This window comes from Cuculus canorus, chromosome 2, assembly GCF_017976375.1.
Source record: "Cuculus canorus isolate bCucCan1 chromosome 2, bCucCan1.pri, whole genome shotgun sequence".
Classification (NCBI taxonomy): Eukaryota; Metazoa; Chordata; class Aves; order Cuculiformes; family Cuculidae; genus Cuculus; species Cuculus canorus.
In genome coordinates this window covers 78,419,309-78,440,192 of record NC_071402.1, presented here as the reverse complement: position 1 = coordinate 78,440,192, position 20,884 = coordinate 78,419,309, and the positions used below count along the sequence as shown (strand labels likewise).

Below are 20,884 nucleotides of genomic sequence, written 5' to 3'. Positions count from 1 at the left end.
TCACCTACCAAAGCAGCCTGTCACTGGCAGATGTGAGATAATCCCATCCTTACACAAGGCCTGCTTCTGACCTCTTTGGGTAATTGACTGCCATTAAAATCACTTTTCAAATGACCATTCCTATGTCCAGATCTGTTGAGCCATCATCATTCTTCAAGTTTTTGGCTCAATGAATTTCCATGGATATAAGCTCCCTAACCTTATTAATTTTTTTTTTTAATCTTTCTAATTTAGAGTATACTATCACACATTAAAGATAATGGTATTGAAAAATTTGATTCCTCACAAAGACTTCCAATTAAATGTGATAGATATATTGTGATTTCCTTTTTTTTTGAACTAAGGTTTGAGACAGCTGATGAGTCTGAGCAATAGCCCTCTACCTCCACTGGATATCTGCCTTGCAACATCCAAAAAACTGAATCACTCTTAGATTACAATTACAGCAAGAAAGAATTGCTAAAGAGCATTTACATAAAAAGTAAGTCTTTCTAGCTTGCTTCCATTGTACCACTTCAATCCAGTGTTGCTATTTGTTAGTCTGTCAGCACCTATCAACTGATCACAATCGAATTAAAGACATAATTATAGCAAGCATTGTAACATCTTCTAGCAAACGTATTAATGCAATAACATACAGTTTGTGTAGGCAGAAAGTAAGTACTGGCAGCCAGTGGACTAAGCATAAAGATATAGAGGAAAGTTAGTTCTACTTCCTTGAAGTTTTCCAAAAAAGAGGCATTACACTATTAAGCCTTAATCAAAGACTAACACTAAACTAAAATATTTTAATTTTCTGCTAGTGACATCTGTGCAAAGTTACTGATAGCTCATTAAGTGATTGTGGGGGTACACATGTGTACACATATGCAGTGGCACACAGCAAAAGCCAAGAAATAGGTTCTGTCAAGTTCCATGCAACTGCACTATCAAGGGCATAATTCAGTCAATAGTAAGTGGCAGTGCCAACTTAAGCCAGAATTTCATGATAATGACCAAAAGCAGGCTGGGGATTCTTAGTCTGATTAACTACCACCACATCAGTAGTTTCAAGAGAGGCTACCATGCATTAAATCCTGTTTATCAAGTATAGCTGTCCCATCGCCAAACTGGTTAAAAATAAAGTCAAAGAAGTACATATCCCTGCTGAAATGGACATGTCATCTGGAAGAAGAACATTTTAGGGAAGTTTCAATTTTAGAGAGAAGAGAGAACGACATACAGGAAAATTTCAAAGTAAATAGAATTCTCCATGATCTCAAAAAAGAAATGCTATTAAAACTACCATGCTTTATCAGGAAGAGACTCTCTTCACAGAGACAACCCAAAACACAAGGCAGGCAAGTATGCAGATTTCCAAATACAAATTTAAAGTAGGACAGAAAGTTGAGCTAATACTAGGCAAAAGAAAACAACCCTTTGTACAAGCCAAGTGCATGCAAACTTATATGTGTAAATTGAATATGTGTACTTGATTTTGCACATTTTGGATATTGTTAAAAAAAAAATAAGGTCAAACACTTTTTTTTTTAAAAAAAAAAGTCCCCTATGCTTAAATTTATAATCAAAAACAAGAGAAAATATAATCTATTCCTTCAATACATGCCTGGTATTTATGCGCACCTATGAAGTACAGTAGACAGAAGCATATTAGTGAAGACTAAGAGCTGACTCTGGTCCCAGGCCACAGAGCTGATCTGGTTCTGAAATTTCAGCCCAAACAAGCAAGCAGAAGTAGTTAGAAAAATCAACTGCATCCATATATTTCTGTTCAGAGGTATCACATATTAGAAGCTGAGCTGTGAGTTTGAATTTTAACACACTGGGACAAGCCAAAGCAAAGTTAACTGTATGTCATAAGCCAGCTAGAGTCTTAAATTAGGAAAGATCTTTAGTGGTCCCTCTTATTACCAAAGACACTTAAAGAAATTTAAGGGAAGTAACATGAAAACCCTGCATTACAACAAAACTAACCTAAAGCAGACAAGAACACTTGTTGGAAACCCATTGGAGATGACAAATCAAATTACAAGAGTCAGAATTACTACATTACACCAGTCAGCTACAACACCATCCTCTGAATTTTCACTCTCCAGAATAGCAGCTTTAGAGCAAGAAAATAATTGTGTTGCTAATGGCTCAAAGACGTCTTTGAATGACTAGTTGTCAGGTGAGCAATGCTATTTTGACACAGGAGGCCATTAGCTTATCTGAGTACATCTTTATCTCCAGAATCTTCATTTACTTGGAAGCGCTATTCACCCTGAACACACCACAGGCATTCCTTCTCTATAATGAGCTGAATATCTGCATTTATGCTCCCTTCAGCAGATGACTAATATTACAAGCACACTATTTTGATTGACACTTAATACCACAGCTGCCATTATCACTTACATCATGCTAAAACATGAAGTGTTACCCACATCTATTTGGAGAGTAAAAGAATACAGAATTGCTTTGACACATTGTCAAGAAGCACTGTCAAGATTCACCCACCATAGCTGTTTTCTGTTTCTCCATCTTACAAGGTCATTAACTAACATACAAGTAGAGAGGATTCTATTAAATGTGTATAGCTATGCATTTAATTGAATTTTGAATATTATACAGTAACATGCCATTACAAGACAAAGTTCAATAAATATTCAAGTGACTTACCATTCAGAAGTATCAGTACACCAGTTTTTTGTTTTGCATCCCATTTAAAAGAACACATTGTTCGTAAAACAGAGGCTCAATATATCTGTGGCCAACAGAATAGATAAACTAAATGATGCATGGGACCAACAGCAAATTAAATCCTTATCCTTTTATGAGGAAAAATTAATTGACTTCAGAAACTCAGAACTTGAGTACAAGACCCCAGCAAACATGACATAGTTTCCACAACGGCTAGGTTTCTATCTTCTCCAAGAAGTTCTGATTCCAAGTAAAAATATTTTTCAACTACCCTTGTTTGAATAGGCAGATGAAAAGAGGTACAATACATGTTCGGAATCCAAGTCATCTTCGTCAATGCATATCTTCTGCCTGTACAGTTTGCTAGACTGTCAGTTTGCTTAACAGTTGCTCTGCCCGGATTTACTACCAAATAGGCTTTGACAATGATTGCTATTTAATCCTATCTAATACCCAGATGCAACTGTTCCCAGATCGGAGGACAGTTTAAAAACACAGTCTCCTCCCTAGCTTCATATGAGTCTGGAGTCATGCACCATAAATCTGGTAGCTGTAAAACTCAACAATAGGAAGGATCACTAAGCTATTAATCTTCTATATATTTATCTATGACAAGCAAATAATTATAAATAAGGGTTCTAATTCCATATTTAAAATTTCAGTTTAGTAATCTGAACTTTCTTAGTTCATACTTTAAGCAATGACATTCCAATAAAACTGAGTAACAGAGTTCACCACTGGAGTGTCTGAACTTAAATAGCTCTCATACAGCATGCTACAAATGGGAAAACTTGAAATATGCAATGCAATGTAATTCAAACTCAAAAGTCAACCCTCTCTCTGCCCACTCATCTTACAAAAGCCTACTGTTTCAATCGTGGAAGTTGAACATTAGGAGGACATTCACTAGCCATTCTCAGTTATTACTGCCCCCTTTAGAGCTGTCAACTGTGAGAATTCGCAATTATTTTTTTTTTTTTATTCAGATCATCTGCAAACTTAATCCTATGCTCTGTTTTTACGAATTCTATTATCTGATCATCATGGCACAATAATAAACATCCGTTACGTAAAAAGCTTCAGTGTACATGAGAAACTGCAAGCAAAGAGATCCTACATAAATATACAAAATGTACAATCATTTCCTTAATAATTTAATCTACGCTTACATTTACATGAAACAGGATCCTTCAATTATCCCTGAACATCCACATCCCAGTTTCTGAAATGCTGATCCTTCTGCAGGTATTTACATTATCTAAATGAAAGTCTACATACACACTGCCTTAGAAAATTAAAACTAATGTGATATCCCACTCTCTAAAACACTAGAATATCCTTTCCAAAACAAAACTAAATAAAACCCTAACAATGCCCCAATACTCTGTTTAGTTACTACTCTACAGATATAAAAAGTAACCTGAACAATTATAAATTGTTAATTTATAACTGATAATTTTATCACTTCAATATAACACACACCTAAGATTTAGATAACTCTATATCAACTATTGAACGAAGAACAAACTAAGCATTAGTAAGGTAACAACTCCTGTCTACAGCACCAGATGATCAAACCAAACAAAGTACAGTAGAAGTAGAGAAGAACATAATACTCTGCTTGATTTCACCTTAAAGATATTTAATGCTCCATTATTTCACCACCTCTGATCAAAAAGTCAATATACCTGAATAATAACATGACCTACGGATTTAAACTTCTTAATGCCAGATATGAGCATGAGAGATTACTACACCCAGTTAAAAGAAACTGGCTTCCTTGGGTTGGGTTGACAAAGATGAGATATTAAAAACTACATAAAAATTGAAGTTTAACTGCCATTTTTCATGACTGATTGGCAGTGTGCCACAGTGACACAGGGCACACGTGTGCTAGCACAAGAAATCCAGGTCATAAAAGGAGCACTTCTAGGCCAACTGATTCAATGTCTCTACTCCGCTCTGGTGAAGTGCCACATCTTATCAAACCACAGCTTAAGCCTTATTCACAGGCTGTTGCCTTAATGCTCCAGGAAAAACTGAGTTCAAATTTGGCCTCTGCATTACGTAGATTACCTGGTTTACACCAAGGAAAAAGAAATATGTTTATTTGCTTTAAATCAGATATTGCCACTTTGGTGCTTAAAAAACTCAAAGCCGTTTAAAACAATGACCCCAAATTAAGACAGTCCTTCCTCTCTCATTGTAATCTGGAATATTACTCACTGCTGTTCTGCCTGGCAGAAACATTTGGGCAGACAGATTCCAGCTTCCTTGTCTGCACTGGTCTTCTACAGACTCGCTTAACTATTTGTACAGCAAAACTAGGAGCAAGGCAGAGAGTTTCCAGATTTCTGCGTATGTTTGCCAGTCATTCACAAACCTTGCCTTTTGTTTCCAGGACTTCCAAACAAAGCAGCATCATTTTCTTAAAGAAGCCGAGAGCAGATTAGCTCATAAAAAAAAGTGATATGACTAAGAAAAGCTTTTTTTTTTAAGCAGAAGAAGAAGGACAGGATCCTCTTCTACTATTTTGCCTTTGCTCACCATGTAACAGAACACCTCCTCAATGTGTGTATCAGAATGTATGTCACTGATAAGTCACTGACTATATAAGTAGGAAAACACTGATCTGTGTCACAACAAGCACGTTGATCCATAGCACTGATAGGTCTCATGACAGACCTAGGACACGACCTGTCCTAACTGAGGGCCACGGCTATCCCATGTCAGTCTGCTACACAGAAAGAAATTACTAAACTCCCTATTCTTCTCCAGGAAATGAGTACAAAGGAAACCAAGAAGGAATCTGTTTTAGCTCTTTCCAGACAACATGCCTCTAACATGACTCAGGCACTTGAAAGAGTGTTTTACCATGAAACATTGCTCCATACATCAGCAATTACTCCAGTAAGACTATGCCAACTATGTAAGCAATTCCAATTTATAACAGGATGCCAGGGTTTACTGCCGAATATTAATGCAGCCCACCGTGACAGGCCAGTAAGTATCTATGTAGTACTACGCACTGGCCTTGCCAACATTATGTGGGAAATCTATCAAAGAAATAATTATCCCTCAAAGAACGGAAAAAATCCACACTCTAAACTACCTAACTGAAAGCTAAATACGGGCTACACAGGGATCTCTTTCAGAAATTTCCAACTGCAGGCACATTTGGACCAGGCCTGCAACTGTTGACTTCTACCCAGCAACTGCCCAGCGCAGCCCTAGTGTTCCCACTGTGGGGACTGGGAGGACTGAGTCCAGCTGCACCTGCCTGTAACCTCAAGAGACCACCACCAGCAGTCACTCCGCTCCTCAGCCCACCTAGACATCCCAGAGAGGCACAGACCCACACCGTGTTTTAACAGCCTGCATACCTACAGAAAGCAAAAGCACACGAGTGAAAAAAGTTGCAAACTGACCACTGTTCTCACTTTCTATATCCTGTCATCCAAACTCATTCCCATGCTCATTATCTATTTTTTTTCTTTAAGCATCATTGCATAATTAAATTCATGGAGTACAGCTCTGTTTTTCCTAATTAAATTTCTAAATCATACTTTTAAGAGATATTTGGATATGGGAATAAGGGGTAAACTTTTCACTACTCATAAAGGCAATTCTCAAAGTAATTTTTAATATTATATCTTATTTAAATTTTATACTCAGTACATTCTTGCTCAAAAATAAAATATTAGTTCACTGTTGGCTTATCTGAAAATCAATTACGACTCTCAGTACTACAACATCTCACACTTCATCTTAGGAACATTTCTCACAGTTAACATTCAAGCAGTTTGTAAAATTTTCTCTAGGAAGTCCTACATGCAGAAAGCCACCTGAGTTGGAGCAGAGTTGTGATGATGCCCAAGTTTGGGATTTTTAGTATCCCTTGGACACAACCATTAACTGAAGCTTTAGTATTCTGCCCTCAGAGCTAATGTTTACACGTCAGACTTTCATAGCTTAAATTTGCACAGGAAGATTCACAGGATAATAAGGACTCGTAAGCGAGTAAATTGGGTGGGGTTAAGACATTTGCTTTTAATGTAACAAGATGTTTATTTAGGTTTATGCCTTCACCTACAGTTCTCCATTGCTATACAGTAATACTCTGACATAACAGACGGTCCACGATTTCCTCTCCACCTGCTTCTTCTCTAAATTACACTGCACTTCTTTTTTGAGATTGCTTCTTTTCACCAGGAGTGATCCTGGAACTACAGCTATAACACCTATGTGGAAGTGGGTTTACTATTCTGCCTCAGTTTTCTGATTGATAAAGTTTCTTCACTCACCCAACTGTTTATGAGTCATTTCAGCATCACCCAGTACTTAATGTTGTCCTTACCGCTATCTTTAGACCTATACTTAACCAACTATAATTTACAGTCTTAAGATCCTAGTGGATATCCAGAATCTCTCTACACCATCTAAGTGAAAGGAAGTCTGTAACTTTAACAAGTAATCACAAATTCTCAGGTAAGTACTACAAGGTCACTAGGATCTTGAGAGACCAATGGAAGTTGCTTGGATGCTGGCTTCAGACATAGAATGGCTCAGACTGGAAGGAAATTTGGTAGGATCCTAATACAACCTCCTGCCCAAAGCAGGATCAGCTCTGAGGTGAGACCAGGTTGCTCAGGGTTTAATCCAGCTGGGTCTTGGAAACCTCCAAGGGCCATATCCCACAGCCTCTTTTGGAAACCTCTTCTAGTGCTCAACTACCCTTACAGTGAAAACCTGCCTAGTTTCACTTTGTGACTGTTGTCTGTTGCTCCTTACACGACACATTGAGTAAAGAGGCTGACTTCATTTTCTCAGTTTCCTCCTTCCAAGTATCAGAAAGCTACTATTAGGTCGCATGAAGCCTTCTTGTCTCCAGGTAGAACAAGCCCAGTTACCTCAGCCCCTTCTTACATGGCAACAGCTCTAACTCAACAGTGTTGGTGGCTCACCAGCTGGAACTGCTTAGGTTTACCAACATTTGTCTTCAACTGGCCCAAAACTCAACACAATATTCGAGATACCAAATACAGTGTGAAAATTCATCATCTCAGTCTATTAGCTATGTTTCGGTTAACATAGCCCAGGATGTTGTTGCTCTGCCTCACTGCCAGAGCACACTGCTGGCTTATGTGGAGCCTACAGTCCACCAGGACAGCCACAGCCTTCTATGCAGAGCTGTTATCAACCACTCAGTCCCCAGAATGCATCATTGCAGGGAGTTAGTTGATTCCACGTGCAGGACTTCACACTTGTTCTTGTTGGATTTCATAAGGTCAGTGTGTAACTCCAACCCAGGCACCTCTGAAAGGTAGTCTGCCCTCAAGCATATGAGCTACACTCTCCAGTTTGGTGACATTCACAAACTTAATGAGGGTATACCATCTCCTCCTCCACGTCACCAATCAGAACGCGAGACAGCAAAGGGCTCAGAATAGAGGAAATCCACGTGCAACAGGTATAAAATTAATCATTAACTACTACTCTCTGAGCTTGAAGGTTTAGGCAGTTTTCCTCTCAATAGGCAGCCTACCTATCTAGATCGCAGTGTCCCAACTTGAACACGAGGTTGTTGCTGTGGGGAGACCACATCAAAAGCTTTGCTGAAATCAAAGCAGATTATATCCACTGTTCTCTGCCATACTTACAGACACAGTCATTTAATCACAGAGGGTAACGGGTTTGGTCAGACATGATTCACTTTTGGTACACCCATGATGGCTATCAAGTGGACTTGAATCATGATTTTTCCATAGGACAAAGTGAAGTTGACCAGCTTGTAGCTGCCATTCTTGAAGATAAGTGGAGCACTTACCATTCTCTAGTCACTGAGAAACCCCTCCTATCTGCATGACCTTCCAAATATAATAGACTGGGGCTATTAAAATGTCAAGCAGATCTCTCGGCACCCTCGGATGCATGTCATCTGGTCCCATGGACTCTGCATAGGTCAAGACTCGAAGAGCTACTCAATAGGAGCCTCTTGCACTACTGGTTGTTATTCTCCTTCCCAAATCTCATCTGAAGGTACAAAGACCTGGTAGTTCTTGTTGGAAAAGAAAGCATTGAGTACCTCAGCCTCATATACATCGTAAGCAAAGCATTCATCCCACCCAGTAGCAGGCACCCTTTTTCTTTTTTTATTCTTCTGCTGGTAATGTAGTAGCAGGAGCTCTTCTTGTTCTTTTTGATTCCCATCTCTTACCTCAACTATGGCGAAAGTTTTGCTTTCCTTTGTATTAGAACATGGCATTTTTACTGAAGATAAACTGATACCATGAACTTTCTTGGACTTCACTAGATCACTCCTAAAGTTTAATGTATCATTGGTCCTGGTGAAGAAGGTAAAACATGACCATTTTATTGTGCACTGAGACATTCGTTGTTATCATTTAGTTTTCATAATCTCTTCCAAAATCCCCAGTCTACAGATCAACTTTGAACAGTTACTGCTGAGTGCCTAGAAATACATTTCCCAAATGTATTTCTTATTCTTATATTCTTATTTGTTCAATGAAAAGCACCTAGAATGCAGTTTATCCTTATGAAAGAGAACAGTTACAGGAAATTATAGCATAAGTAATACCGCTATTTTCGGTATGATGAACTAATTCAATCCTAACTTTGCTGGAGTAACCTCTCTGATTCAACTATCTGCAATCAAACTTTGAGTTCTTTTATGTAAACAAAATTAAATTAACATATTAACAGTCACTGTCAGGATTGCATATTAGCATCCAATATTCTGAGTTATTTTCCCCTTCAAGTGAATCATCTCAGAAAATCCCATCTATTTATCACAATATTAACCTTCCTGCTGTAAATCCAAATGACTGCAGCAAGTTGTTAAACAGGAAAAGATGCCAACAATATCATAGGCCTGTACCATAATTCCTCAAGAAAAAGTGACAGAGGATTCACTAGTATTGTAAATATATAAAGAAGAACTAAAGATTGCTTTTTGACCATTAAATCAGAGCAACGTTTTCGGCGATTACATCTTGAGGTTACCACAGATTCATCAAGTTCAAAAACATGGGTGGTCGACCTGTCATATATAAGGTGGTAATAAAACAACATCATAAACTACCATAAGATTAGTCACTCCTGTAGAAGCAAACCCAACAATTTAGCCATTTGCATTCACCTCCCTTTAGTAATCTTCTGCCAAAGGTTAACAGAGAGAACAGCAGCTCTCTGTAATTTCAAACATTCTGATGAAGAAAACTGGCAAATCCAGGGCAGTAGGGAATGTGAAATGCATTTGTGCCTTTCTTGCATATTTAAGTTTACCAAGCCAAAAATCCAACAGATACAATCATAGCCTGTTCAGAGAATTGCAGGGAATTTTTAGACAAATAAGGCATTCTACTTGGGAGGTTGAGAAATACAATAAATATAACGGATGGTTAGATCAAAAATGCTATGCTTGCAAACTACAGCCCACAAGAAATCATCTTTCTAGGAACATATCTCTCTTCCCTGACTGGAAGAGAAGTTGAACAGCTTCAAAGACAGATTTTGACTAATAGCTGAAACTACTTCCTTCTTTAAATAAAGGCAACTGAAGTCAGGTGCTAAACCGAGCATTCGCTTTGGTTCTGACCATAACTGCTTCTACTAAGTGTACAAGTAAAAGAGCAGTAGAAGCCCAAGCTGGATCCCAAGCTGCCATTCCTAATTACATTCCCATTAACCAGGGCAGGTATCACAGAAAGTTTATGCCACTTATGCTTCTGTACTTAACACAGCACTTTAAGCTAATATGGTTACGATCAGTGTAGGTACACTTCATTCTAGTAGCTCCACACTCCCCTTACCAACTTGCACAGAGGGGAAAGACTTTAGGTCTCCAAAACACTGCAACTCAATATTGGGAAAATCCTTCCTCGTTGTAGGTAAGCAAGTAACTCAGTTAATTTATATCTGGCAAGTTTGATTATCACAGAGAATACAGGGTAATAGGCTTCAGGTTGGAAACCCTTCCAGCAAATCACTGATAAAAAAATAACTTATTTTATCTGAATTTTTGGAAGTCAATGAAGCATTACTGTTGCAGCTCTGAACACATATAGCCTTCATTTAATTATTATTGATTTTCCACCCACTCAAGAGATCATTTTAGACTAAAATTTCTCAGTTTAGTTTTTCAAAGGAAGCCTTTTCCATCATGTGGCAACCCCTACAATGCAGCAATTGTAGGCTTGGGCCAAAAGGAACAGAAGGGACCTCACCTGGCTTACTTCAATGTCCCTGTTGCAGCAGCTTTTACACTGTAAACTGCCCGTTTAACAGAGGTAGTCACATCAAACTGGTGGCATATGCATTCTAGTTATATGATCAGACGAACAGATCCATTTCACATCCAAAGAAAAGCATAAAAATGACAAACCAGTAAAACACCATACCCTCAACTATAATGTTCATCTGATGGGTGACTAAAAGCCTACTTTAGTTGCATTCCTTGAGAACTGACAGCAAACTACCAGCCCTGCACAACAATTCTGCCTGCAATAAACAGTATTTTCTTAAAGCATGAAGAACTTCTCAAATGTCTTTTCAGGCTAGGTAACTCCATCTCCTAGATATCTGGAACCTTCTAGTTCAGCAGAAGTTTTTCTACCATCTAGTTTCTAATCCACTTGCATAATAACCTCATTTCATTTCCTTTCCTTTCCATTAAAACCACAATGATCCACATTAAGGAGTTCAGCCCACCAAAACGTTCATAAACATTCCATTTATTTAAAAGAAAAACAAAAATCTATTTCATTTACTACTGAAAGGCATCTCTTCTGCAAAAGTTACATAACTAGAAATACGAATCCTGTCCAGTTAAAAAAAAAAATCTGAACTTCAGTATCAGACCCTATTTAAAAACGTGTGGATGACAATTCTTTTTCTAAAAATTCTTTCTTAACTGTAAGAATACTATAAGCACTAACCTTGCTTCTTGCCTTTAGTGTTCCTAGCATCCTGAAGTTTAAGCTTCAGTTAACTACATTTGTATATGATTCTTTACATACACAGATATTATTTAACCTTCACAAAAGATTTTAATAGGACTGAAATAAGTATTTAATTTCTGTCCCATTGAAATGAAATATATTTAACCCTGGAAATTAACATCAGCCATGCTTTACAGTAATGCTGCAGAATCAAGAAAAGCAAAGCGAGAATTGGCAGTGCTTTTTGTAACACTGCAGTTCAATTTGTCAGTGATGGCCCTGCCTTAAAAGCTTCTTCTGTTTAATGTTTTAACTATTTTATTGGACACTTCAGATCAAATTACAATAAGAGATTGTTTCTGAAGGTGCTTCAGAAAAAACAGCAAGGTTTGTTTGTTCATTGTTTTAAACAGATGAAGAGATAACCAGACAGCAGGAACCTCTTAAAAGCCTCTAGCTTGTAGCAAGGGCATAAGTTGAAGTCCAAAAAAAATGTAGAAGCTACCCTCTCCTCCCCCACCCTCCCAAAAATACCCTCTCAGCAAAATTTAGACAATGTAACAGAGATAAAGTTAAAACACATTTTTGTGTCAAACTGCTGCTCAGAGAAAACCTCAGGTCTAGAGGTACAAATCACAATAAGAAAGTTCTTTAATGTCTTGTAACACACAGCGTTCAGAATACTTAAAATGAACACTGAGAGACATTTTGAAGCGTGAAATGCCAACCACAACATTCATAATATCAAACATTCATGTCAGATCAGCGTATATTACTAATGCTTAACACTTCTGTGTACACTTAGAAAGCACTACATAATTCTTTCCTACTTTCACAAGGAAAGCTTTTCAAGCATGCAAAAATACTCTGCAAACATACCTGCAAATTTTCTATTGCATTTAACCATATCTTTAGTTAAATTACAGAACTTGTAAGCTGAAGTGCCTTTGGCGTACTCTACCTTATCAAACATTAGCCCACGTTCAAGTAGATGTCATGTTCACAGTGTAGAGATCTGCTGGTTTTGGTTTGGGTTTTGGTGGTGGTGCTTGTTTTTCATTTTTTTTTAAAGCAGAGAAATTCAACAAGAATCTACAATATTCTCCCATGTCTTTATGAAACCAAATATTGAACTTCTGTCCTCCTGCTGTAATTTCCTAATCTTTACAATGGTTCTCTATTTTTAGAAGTACAGGCTCTTCTCTGAACTATGAACTTGAAGTCATCAAGAAACAGGGTGGACTTAAAAACTACGCATTCATTCCACACTCGCAGATTAAGCATACAGTACAACCTGTAATGTAACTTAAATACAATTCTGGCAGTATCAAGTACAACAACAGCCAAGAGGGAAGTTTATCCTATATGTCTAACTCAGCCACTGGCCTACATTAGGCCTTTAGTAGTTGTGCCAGTTGCACCAATTTGTGAAATGATGCATGCACTGTAAAGCAAACCTGCAGAGAGCAAATCTTTTTAGACAGACTAACAGCCACGCAGTCATGCTGACATGAGCAGAACGATGCTTTCATTTCTTTCTGACACTCCAGAGCATCTTGTTCATGTTCCCTCATCAAAGGAAAAGGGCTTTCACAAAACAAGGCTTAGTTGAGTAAACTATATATTGGCACTTAAGTGACCATAGGAGTAGCCAAACAATTAAGTTGAGATGTGGTTTTCCTTGGAAGCCTTCCTTATTATCATCAGTCTGCCCAGAAGAAGAGACAAATTTCCACTATTACCAGACAATATAAAGCATTCACAGGATTTGTTTCTGTGGCTTCTGACAAGTTCTCACAGTGCTCATAGAAGAAAGTTGAGTCAACACAATCAGAGCTTCCTTCACAATAATAAGCTTAAATCTAACATTGACATAAGGTTCCAAATACAACAAGAATTCCAGAGAATTTTATTTAGAAGGCTGATACACAGATAGAAACTCATAAAGAACAGACAAAATTGCCAAATCAGCATCATGGTGAAGAAGTTTAACATCATAGTCCATATATTATTTCAGCATTTCAGTTTGCCTCCCTACATACATATCATCTGTGTGCAAGGAGGAAATCTTGACACGCAGACTATTATCTTCCAGTTTTCCATACCATTGTATAAGAGTTCAAGTTCAATGCCAAGATGTCAACAATTCCATGAAGACTAGTCTCATTTCAAGGACCTTATAGAGGTTATAAACTGCAGTATGATAAAGAGGCAGGGAAAATAAGAAAAAAAACCTCCTTGCTTCCACCGCCACCCTCCAATTTTCATTGTCTTGACCAATACACAACTACTCATGAGCAGACATCGTCGCTTGTCTAACCAGTCTGATTATTATAAACAGCTGTTGTCTAATTTTCTTTGATCTACAGTCTAAGAAATCTTACTAATGTAGAATTACTTTTAAGGTAGTTTTATAGCACAAAATGAAATGAGGAATACAAGAAGATATCTGATCAGAGGGAAGAAGGCTGTCACAGATCTTTTGATTAATAACAACTAGGGTACAGTTCTGGCTCACCACATACAGGACTAACATCTCCCTTTCCCACCTTGAATTGAAAATGAGACTTCATAGCCGAAAGAATTGTCTGTGAACCATTCACTGAATAGGACACGAAGTCAAAATGGCGCACTTTTTCCCCATAATACTCAAGAACATAAAGAGACACGGGAGCTACAAACTACTTCATCTAAGAGCTCAGTTAAATGCAAAAGGCCAGTACTCAGACAATATGCACGTCTAAAACAACATGAAGTGTTAACAGCACTAGTTATGCTTTCTCCTTTAATACTGACAAATACAGAAAGTAAAACTGTCCTTTATTTCCATTTCAGTCTGGTAGAAATACAAAATTTGAACTAAATTTCAGCATTTAGCTTAACTGACATAAGCTTTTCGTTTCATGTACCTACTCAAATAGCTTTCCAGCAACACTGAGGAGTCCAATCTTCCTGTGTGCATTTTGTGTTGCAGTTAGATCCTGTCACCTACCTTCCCAGGCAGCTTTTTGCTCCTGCTAGAGGAGTTTTCATCCATAATTCTTCAGTCTGCTTAGACTGTATTTATACATGAGATTTCTCAAGTATGTTTTCCATACTTTTCAAATAACAATTTAAATCCACAATTAATTTTTTAAAACAACCTGAAATCTTAAAAAAAAAAAAAAACAACCAAACCACCTAGAAAAATCTGCTCATCATCTTTAAGAATGCTAAATATATTGCTAAAGCTTCATTCTCAGACAACACCCTACTTAGTGGAGATACATCTTACAGGGAAAAAAATTATCTGCTATTCACTGTCCCTGTAGACATATTTTCTAACTGATAATATTACTCAGATCTTCCTTTTTACAGAACGTTGGCAGTATTTCAAAAGTGAGTCAGTGTCTTAAAATACATATTGCATCACTGTAGGGATACCATTCAAGATTCCACTTAAAATTTACATGAAACATTCCTTCTAAAACCTATGTCCAGAAAGTTAATGCCCTTTCAGAGCAAAGCAAGTAAAGTGTTTCAGCTACTGGTTCACAAGGAGTTCCTTAGCACCAGCTAAAGCAATGCAACAATTCAGCCATCAACAGGCAATTAAACAAGCCATTCAGGTTTTGAAGATCACAAGCAACTTTCTGGAAATAGCTCTTTTCTTTGCAATAAGCCTTTTCACTGGGTACCTGACTAGTCATATTCCTGCCAATTCCATGTTACATATTACTTCCACTCAACCTGGTAATATTAAGCTGTCAGTTGTCTTAATGTTATTTTCCATATCTCGGTGTTGTCCTCACATGCTACTTTCTCCATAATTAACCCACTGACAGACCAACCTGTTCTAACTTCATCCTTTGATGCATCTCCACTCATTAGTTACTGCAAAAAGCAAGAATACGCTAACAGAAAAAGTGTGACAACCCTAATGCCCTACCAGTGTTCAAGAAACAAAATGGCAACACGGCATTTGGACACCAGCAGTGCTGAAACAGATGAATGTCAGTTGTCACTGCTAAAGTTACTGGTGACATCAATTATGAAAAAAATCTCAAAAGAATGAATAATTTGATAGAGTAATGGATAGCTTGTTTAGCTTGAACTCAGCCAGGAAGATCTCACCCTCACAAGCATGGGTTACAAGAGCTTCTTCAGCAAGAAATTAGATGTCTTCCAGCTCCTCCATTCAATGGTGCTCCAGTCCTGAACAGTCTCTACTCCCCATCAGCGCTCAGATAAGTTAAGCTGTCCACACAATTCAGCTTTCAGCTGGATAAGCAAAGGTAGAGCCCCTAAATGAAGCCAAAGTTCCTTTCTATCCACAAAGGAACTACAAAAGTTTGTGGACATTTCGTAGTAGATGATCAAGACTGAATAATATATACCCTCTACATACCATAGATAATTTCATTTGAGGGCTGCAGCAACGCTCACAGAGGGCATCTCAATCTCTGTTATCAAGGCATAATAAAGTCACTGGCATAGTACATCATTCTCAGATGTCCAGACTCCTCCAGCTGAAATATACTGACATTTTAGAAGACTGTGCAAGATAAAACCCTAGACTATTCACACAGCCCCCTAGAGCTGGGAGACAAGCTTTCAGACAAGTCCCATCATGAGACTTTTCTTCTTAAACAGACAGATGATGCTGACTGCGGCTGGTGGATCCCTAAGCTGATCTAAAAAGCCCATGCCCCCAGCTGCTCATTCCTGCCCCTACAACTGCTCCTACTGTTGTGCCAAAAGAAGTATTTGTGCAGCTGCATGATGAAAAGCAGCAGGGAACTGATCCAGTCAAACAGTAATCTGCTGAAAAGACTGGGAAAAAGGAAGGTCTTAATACTGACTCGGTTTTGTTCAAATCCACCGTGTGCAGGAACCAGTGTGAGCATCCACGAAGCTCAACCTGGCATTGCTTCCGAATTGCAAACTGCATTATAGCCTAAGGTGAAGATCCTTTTTATCCTCTTTCTCAGCAGGCTCTTTATGCTGAGTGCCAAATCAGCTTTCAGACTTCTTGCCACCCTAAATTATGAGAGCTGGTTTAGTGGAGGCCCCACACTCATCTCCTACGCTAACCAAATCCTGCCAACAGCTTTCCCGCTGGTGTCACAAAAGGATGCTTTTGGAATTATTTTCCCAGCAGGTGATTTCAGCCAGGATAAATACTTCACAATAAACAAAAAAAACAATGCATACAATGCAGTTGCAGCTCTCCCTGGCAAATGACTTATGAGTATTCAACTGACAATATTTATAGCTTAATTTTTGGTACTATACATTACTAGTGTAAGATGCAATAATTACTCACCAGTAGAAAACATAACTCGTAATTAATCCATTTCTTCCCCAGGTAGCAAACAATAATTGTAAGAATGGTATTTTTTTTTTTCCCTGCAAGCATGGAAAAAAATGCTTCTATGGAATGGTAAGAGAGTCTGAAGGAAACTTATCAGAAATCCTATCTACACAGAACCCACTAAAACTGAGCAGCATACAACTTCAGGGCAGCACAATTAAAACCTGGAACTACTGAGAAATTACAATGTTATTTTTCAACACCTTGTAAGAAACTTAAAACAACAAAGTTTTAATAAGATTCTTCCCAGACTTACAGGAAGAATAGGAAAAGTATAAAATCTTCGGCCACACGCTTTATTTCTTTATAGCTCTCAAATCAGTATAACAGCAGCAAATACTTACAGTCTAATCTCCTTTACTGCAATGAGGCCACCAAGTACTGAATGGCTTGTCAAATAGAGGAAAGCCACAGCAGAGGTTTACCTCCCCAAGCATGGAAAGAGAGCCAGGAGTAAGAGATGGGAGGAGAATAATGCAGCACTGGAGGGCAGTCCACCTCTGCAACCAGCGCAGCCACCTCCAGCTGCTGCACATCTGTTCATCACCACAAAAGCAATTACCAGCATCCAAGACAAAGGATGCAGGCATGACTCCATGCAGGCAAGGGAAGAATGCTATGGGAACAGTGGAGATGTGAGGCAGGGGAGAGGAAGTACAGGAGGAGGGAGGCAGAAGAGGTCAAGCATGAAGGAGGTACATCGAAACTGAAGGTGTTGGGGTGAGAGCAGATGGCAAATGTTGAGTCAGGTATTCACAGCACTCTTGCTGCTTGGCAATGTATTGAGTGATGGCAGAAAGAGTAAAATTGTGAAGCGGTGGCTGCCCTTGGTGGTTTTGCTTTTGGTTTGGTTTTGCCACATTTTTAGCTAGTCTTAGGCTCACAAAATAGTGATTTTCACTATTTTGCATGCATCCTGTTTCTTCATTTTTCCTATACTTCCAAGATACCAAGCAAGCTAATACTTGACCTCAGACTTGTACTGTCCTACTTGGCCCGAAAACTTTATTTCAGAAAGGCTGGGTAGAAATGCTTCAGAATATGTTCTCATCTACATCAAATCTAAAATCCCTCAGACAAAGAATTTATATTAAGTCTGTGAGAAGACCACCCTGTTGGGGGAAAGGAGAAATTTTAGGAGTACTTTCTTCTGTTGCACTAAAAGCAATAATCTGAGTTACATCCCAAGTTTGTTCTACTAGCAAAACACACTACTTCCTTTTTCAGACTAAAATAACCTTGATGTAGAAAAAGCTGTCAGCTTTTAGGATCAACTGAGTCTAAAAATAACCTTTGCATAACATATTCTGATTTCCCCTCTATTACAATGAATTATAGCTCTGGTCTTAATTTTATTAATAAATTTCCATTTCAGTAGTGCATTCTGGGAACATAATGTAATGCCGGAAATTCAAGTGATAATGGTGGTGGGTTTGAGGTTTTCTTAACAGAAATATAAAACTTACCTTGTGCTTATTTCTGCTGTTTTTTTCCTCATACTACAGGGAACAAGAGGACCCTACACTGAAATTCAACAAGTCTCATCTGATCCTTGCAAGTGTATCTACTCAAACAAAATCTTTCTTTTTAAGATCTTCAGGAATCTGGCCTGTACAATGCAACAAAAGACTAATTTGTCCCAGTTAAAATCACTATCCTGATTCAATTATAATGCTAAATGACAGAAAGTTTAAAACAAATCCAAAAACAGAGGATAAAGGGGACTCCCCTACATCAAACATCTTCATCCAAAACCCTGAAAAGTTCCCCTCTTAAAACAGAAATAAGAAAAATAAGGCATTGAAATGAAGAGTGGTGGTAATGCTTTCAAGTAAGCGTGTCTTGAAGGAGAGACTTTTCGAAGAACACTCAGTAAATTAAGCAGGCAAATAACTCAGTAGTATGCTCCGAATACCTAAAAGTGTGATAAAATGTTAAACCTTAGCCTAGCAACGAAGAACAGATCCATGGCTAACTTCTTCCTACATTTCTCTATAATTCACGCCATTTACTAGAGCAAGGTGTCTCAAAGCCCAGAAGTAAAAAAGTTTTCTCTTGCTCACACTGCCAAATCTTTAGTCCCACTCAAAGAAGAAAGGCTGCTAGTCCATCTAAAGCAACTCCAAGTAATGAAACTGTCTACATGAGGAAGACTACACACCTATTTTCCACATGCCTTTAAAATCAAAAAATTAGACCCCTTACCCCCCTTGAAGGGCCTGTTACCCTTTAACAAGACTCAATGCTAAAATCTTAAATAATTTTACCTATTTGCTAGCAGTTTTTGTGCCCTGTTACAATTTCAACCGCACGATGAGAAAAGCTGATACACCAATTGTCACCCAGCCACTACAAATTATTGCCCCACATATTAGCACTGCACTGGAGTTTCTAAACAGCTAAGGCATATTTTCACTCCAGATACCGCCCTTCTAGCTATTAAAGAGTTCAGCTAGTTTCCAGGTTGAACTATACAATGGATTAAGAGACAGGAGAACCTATCTGCAGCCAGAACACTGACAGGTGTTCCTGGACTTTGATATCACTGACACGTGGATCTTAGATGAAGAACTCATAGCTAAGAAACACATAGCTTCCCCCTCCCCCCCATGGCTAAGGAACATTTCCATCACCTAATAAAATTTAGTAGACCTGTTGCTGCTAAATACAGTCTTCTCTTTAGATTTAGGAAAGCATTTTGTGCAGTTCTAACAGGCTGTTTGCCATTAACTCAGACCTGATGCATCCCTATGTGCCTTCATCTAGCGTGCAACCCAAGGTTTGACGTAACAACACTTCCATGACAAGCCGTATGCATCAACTCCACTTAGCCAGTAAGACTTAATATTTTTTTCCAAGTAATTTGTGATTTGCACTGATTCTTCACATTCCAAATCATAGTAATTTTAAGATAAAAAAAAAAATCAGGATTTAAACTTCTTTCCACAAACTAAACGACTGAGTATCTTCTGGCTTTTGCCTCCCAAAGTACATGCAATTTCTACCTACAGAATGCCTTGCAGCTTGTCACTTGGTCAAAGGTCTCTTTCATACCCTCTAGGAGGCCTTCATAGGCTTTGATAACAGCAAACAATCTTAAAGACAAAGGAAGACAGCTTCCTTATTTATTCTTGCACTAACAGTTTCTGTGCCAACTGGCAGCTACAAAATGATAGTAATTCATATCATTGCATACGAGTTACCGGGGATTGCAAGTGAACTGCGTCACAGATAAAGAGAACCAGTTCTGAAACAGTATGATCAAGCTCTGGTCCAGAATGCATTAAATATATGCACAATCAAGCAGATGGTGCTGTTATTTCAATGGTCAGTTCAGATCCAGAAATATTAGCCTTTTCAAGTTATGAAATGTCTATCTGATGAAGGCTTACAGACCGCAGCAGATTCCATTCAAAGACAAACTTTGGTGTGAACCCAGTGCTCTCAGTCTACGCAGCTTGAGTGAAGACACCAACCGCATAGAAACAAACTCTGCTAATCAGTACAGACTCAACCTCAACCTTGCTGGATCCCAACCAGTTTCAGAGAGCCGCGATACCCTCTAAGCCTGTGGTTCCTGAGAAATTTTATAAACAAGAGCAAATAAAATGCTGCTAGATGCAAAATGGCATCTGCATTGTGTAAACATCATACTACTCCCACCCAAAATTTTTTTTTTATAGGGGTTACTCCATCCCCTGCCAAGCCCTTCTAGAGGGTCACTGTGGCATATACTTTTGTCTCATTACTATACTACTATCAGAGGGCACTGCAAGTGAAATAAATTAAGGATGACATGTACTGAATATCATTTCGCAAAACTGGCTACCTAATGCCATATTCTACAACCATTTGACCATCTAAGGCAATAAAGCAAATGGAGGTACTT

The 20,884-nt window shown here is 38.3% G+C and overlaps 1 protein-coding gene across 5 annotated transcripts in view; it reads right to left on the bottom strand.

The window, feature by feature from the left end:
• TRIO (trio Rho guanine nucleotide exchange factor) overlaps window positions 1-20,884 on the bottom strand; it is a 249,072-nt gene that overhangs the window by 191,036 nt on the left and 37,152 nt on the right. The window contains exon 1 of one of the 5 annotated variants that reach the window (XM_054057253.1): window positions 2,662-2,734. The exons of the other annotated variants lie outside the window; for them this stretch is intronic. Coding sequence (XP_053913228.1) covers window positions 2,662-2,719 — 58 coding nt within the window. The 5' untranslated portion in view covers window positions 2,720-2,734. Of the gene's footprint in view, window positions 1-2,661; window positions 2,735-20,884 lie in introns of those variants that run through there. 5 annotated transcript variants of the gene reach the window in all.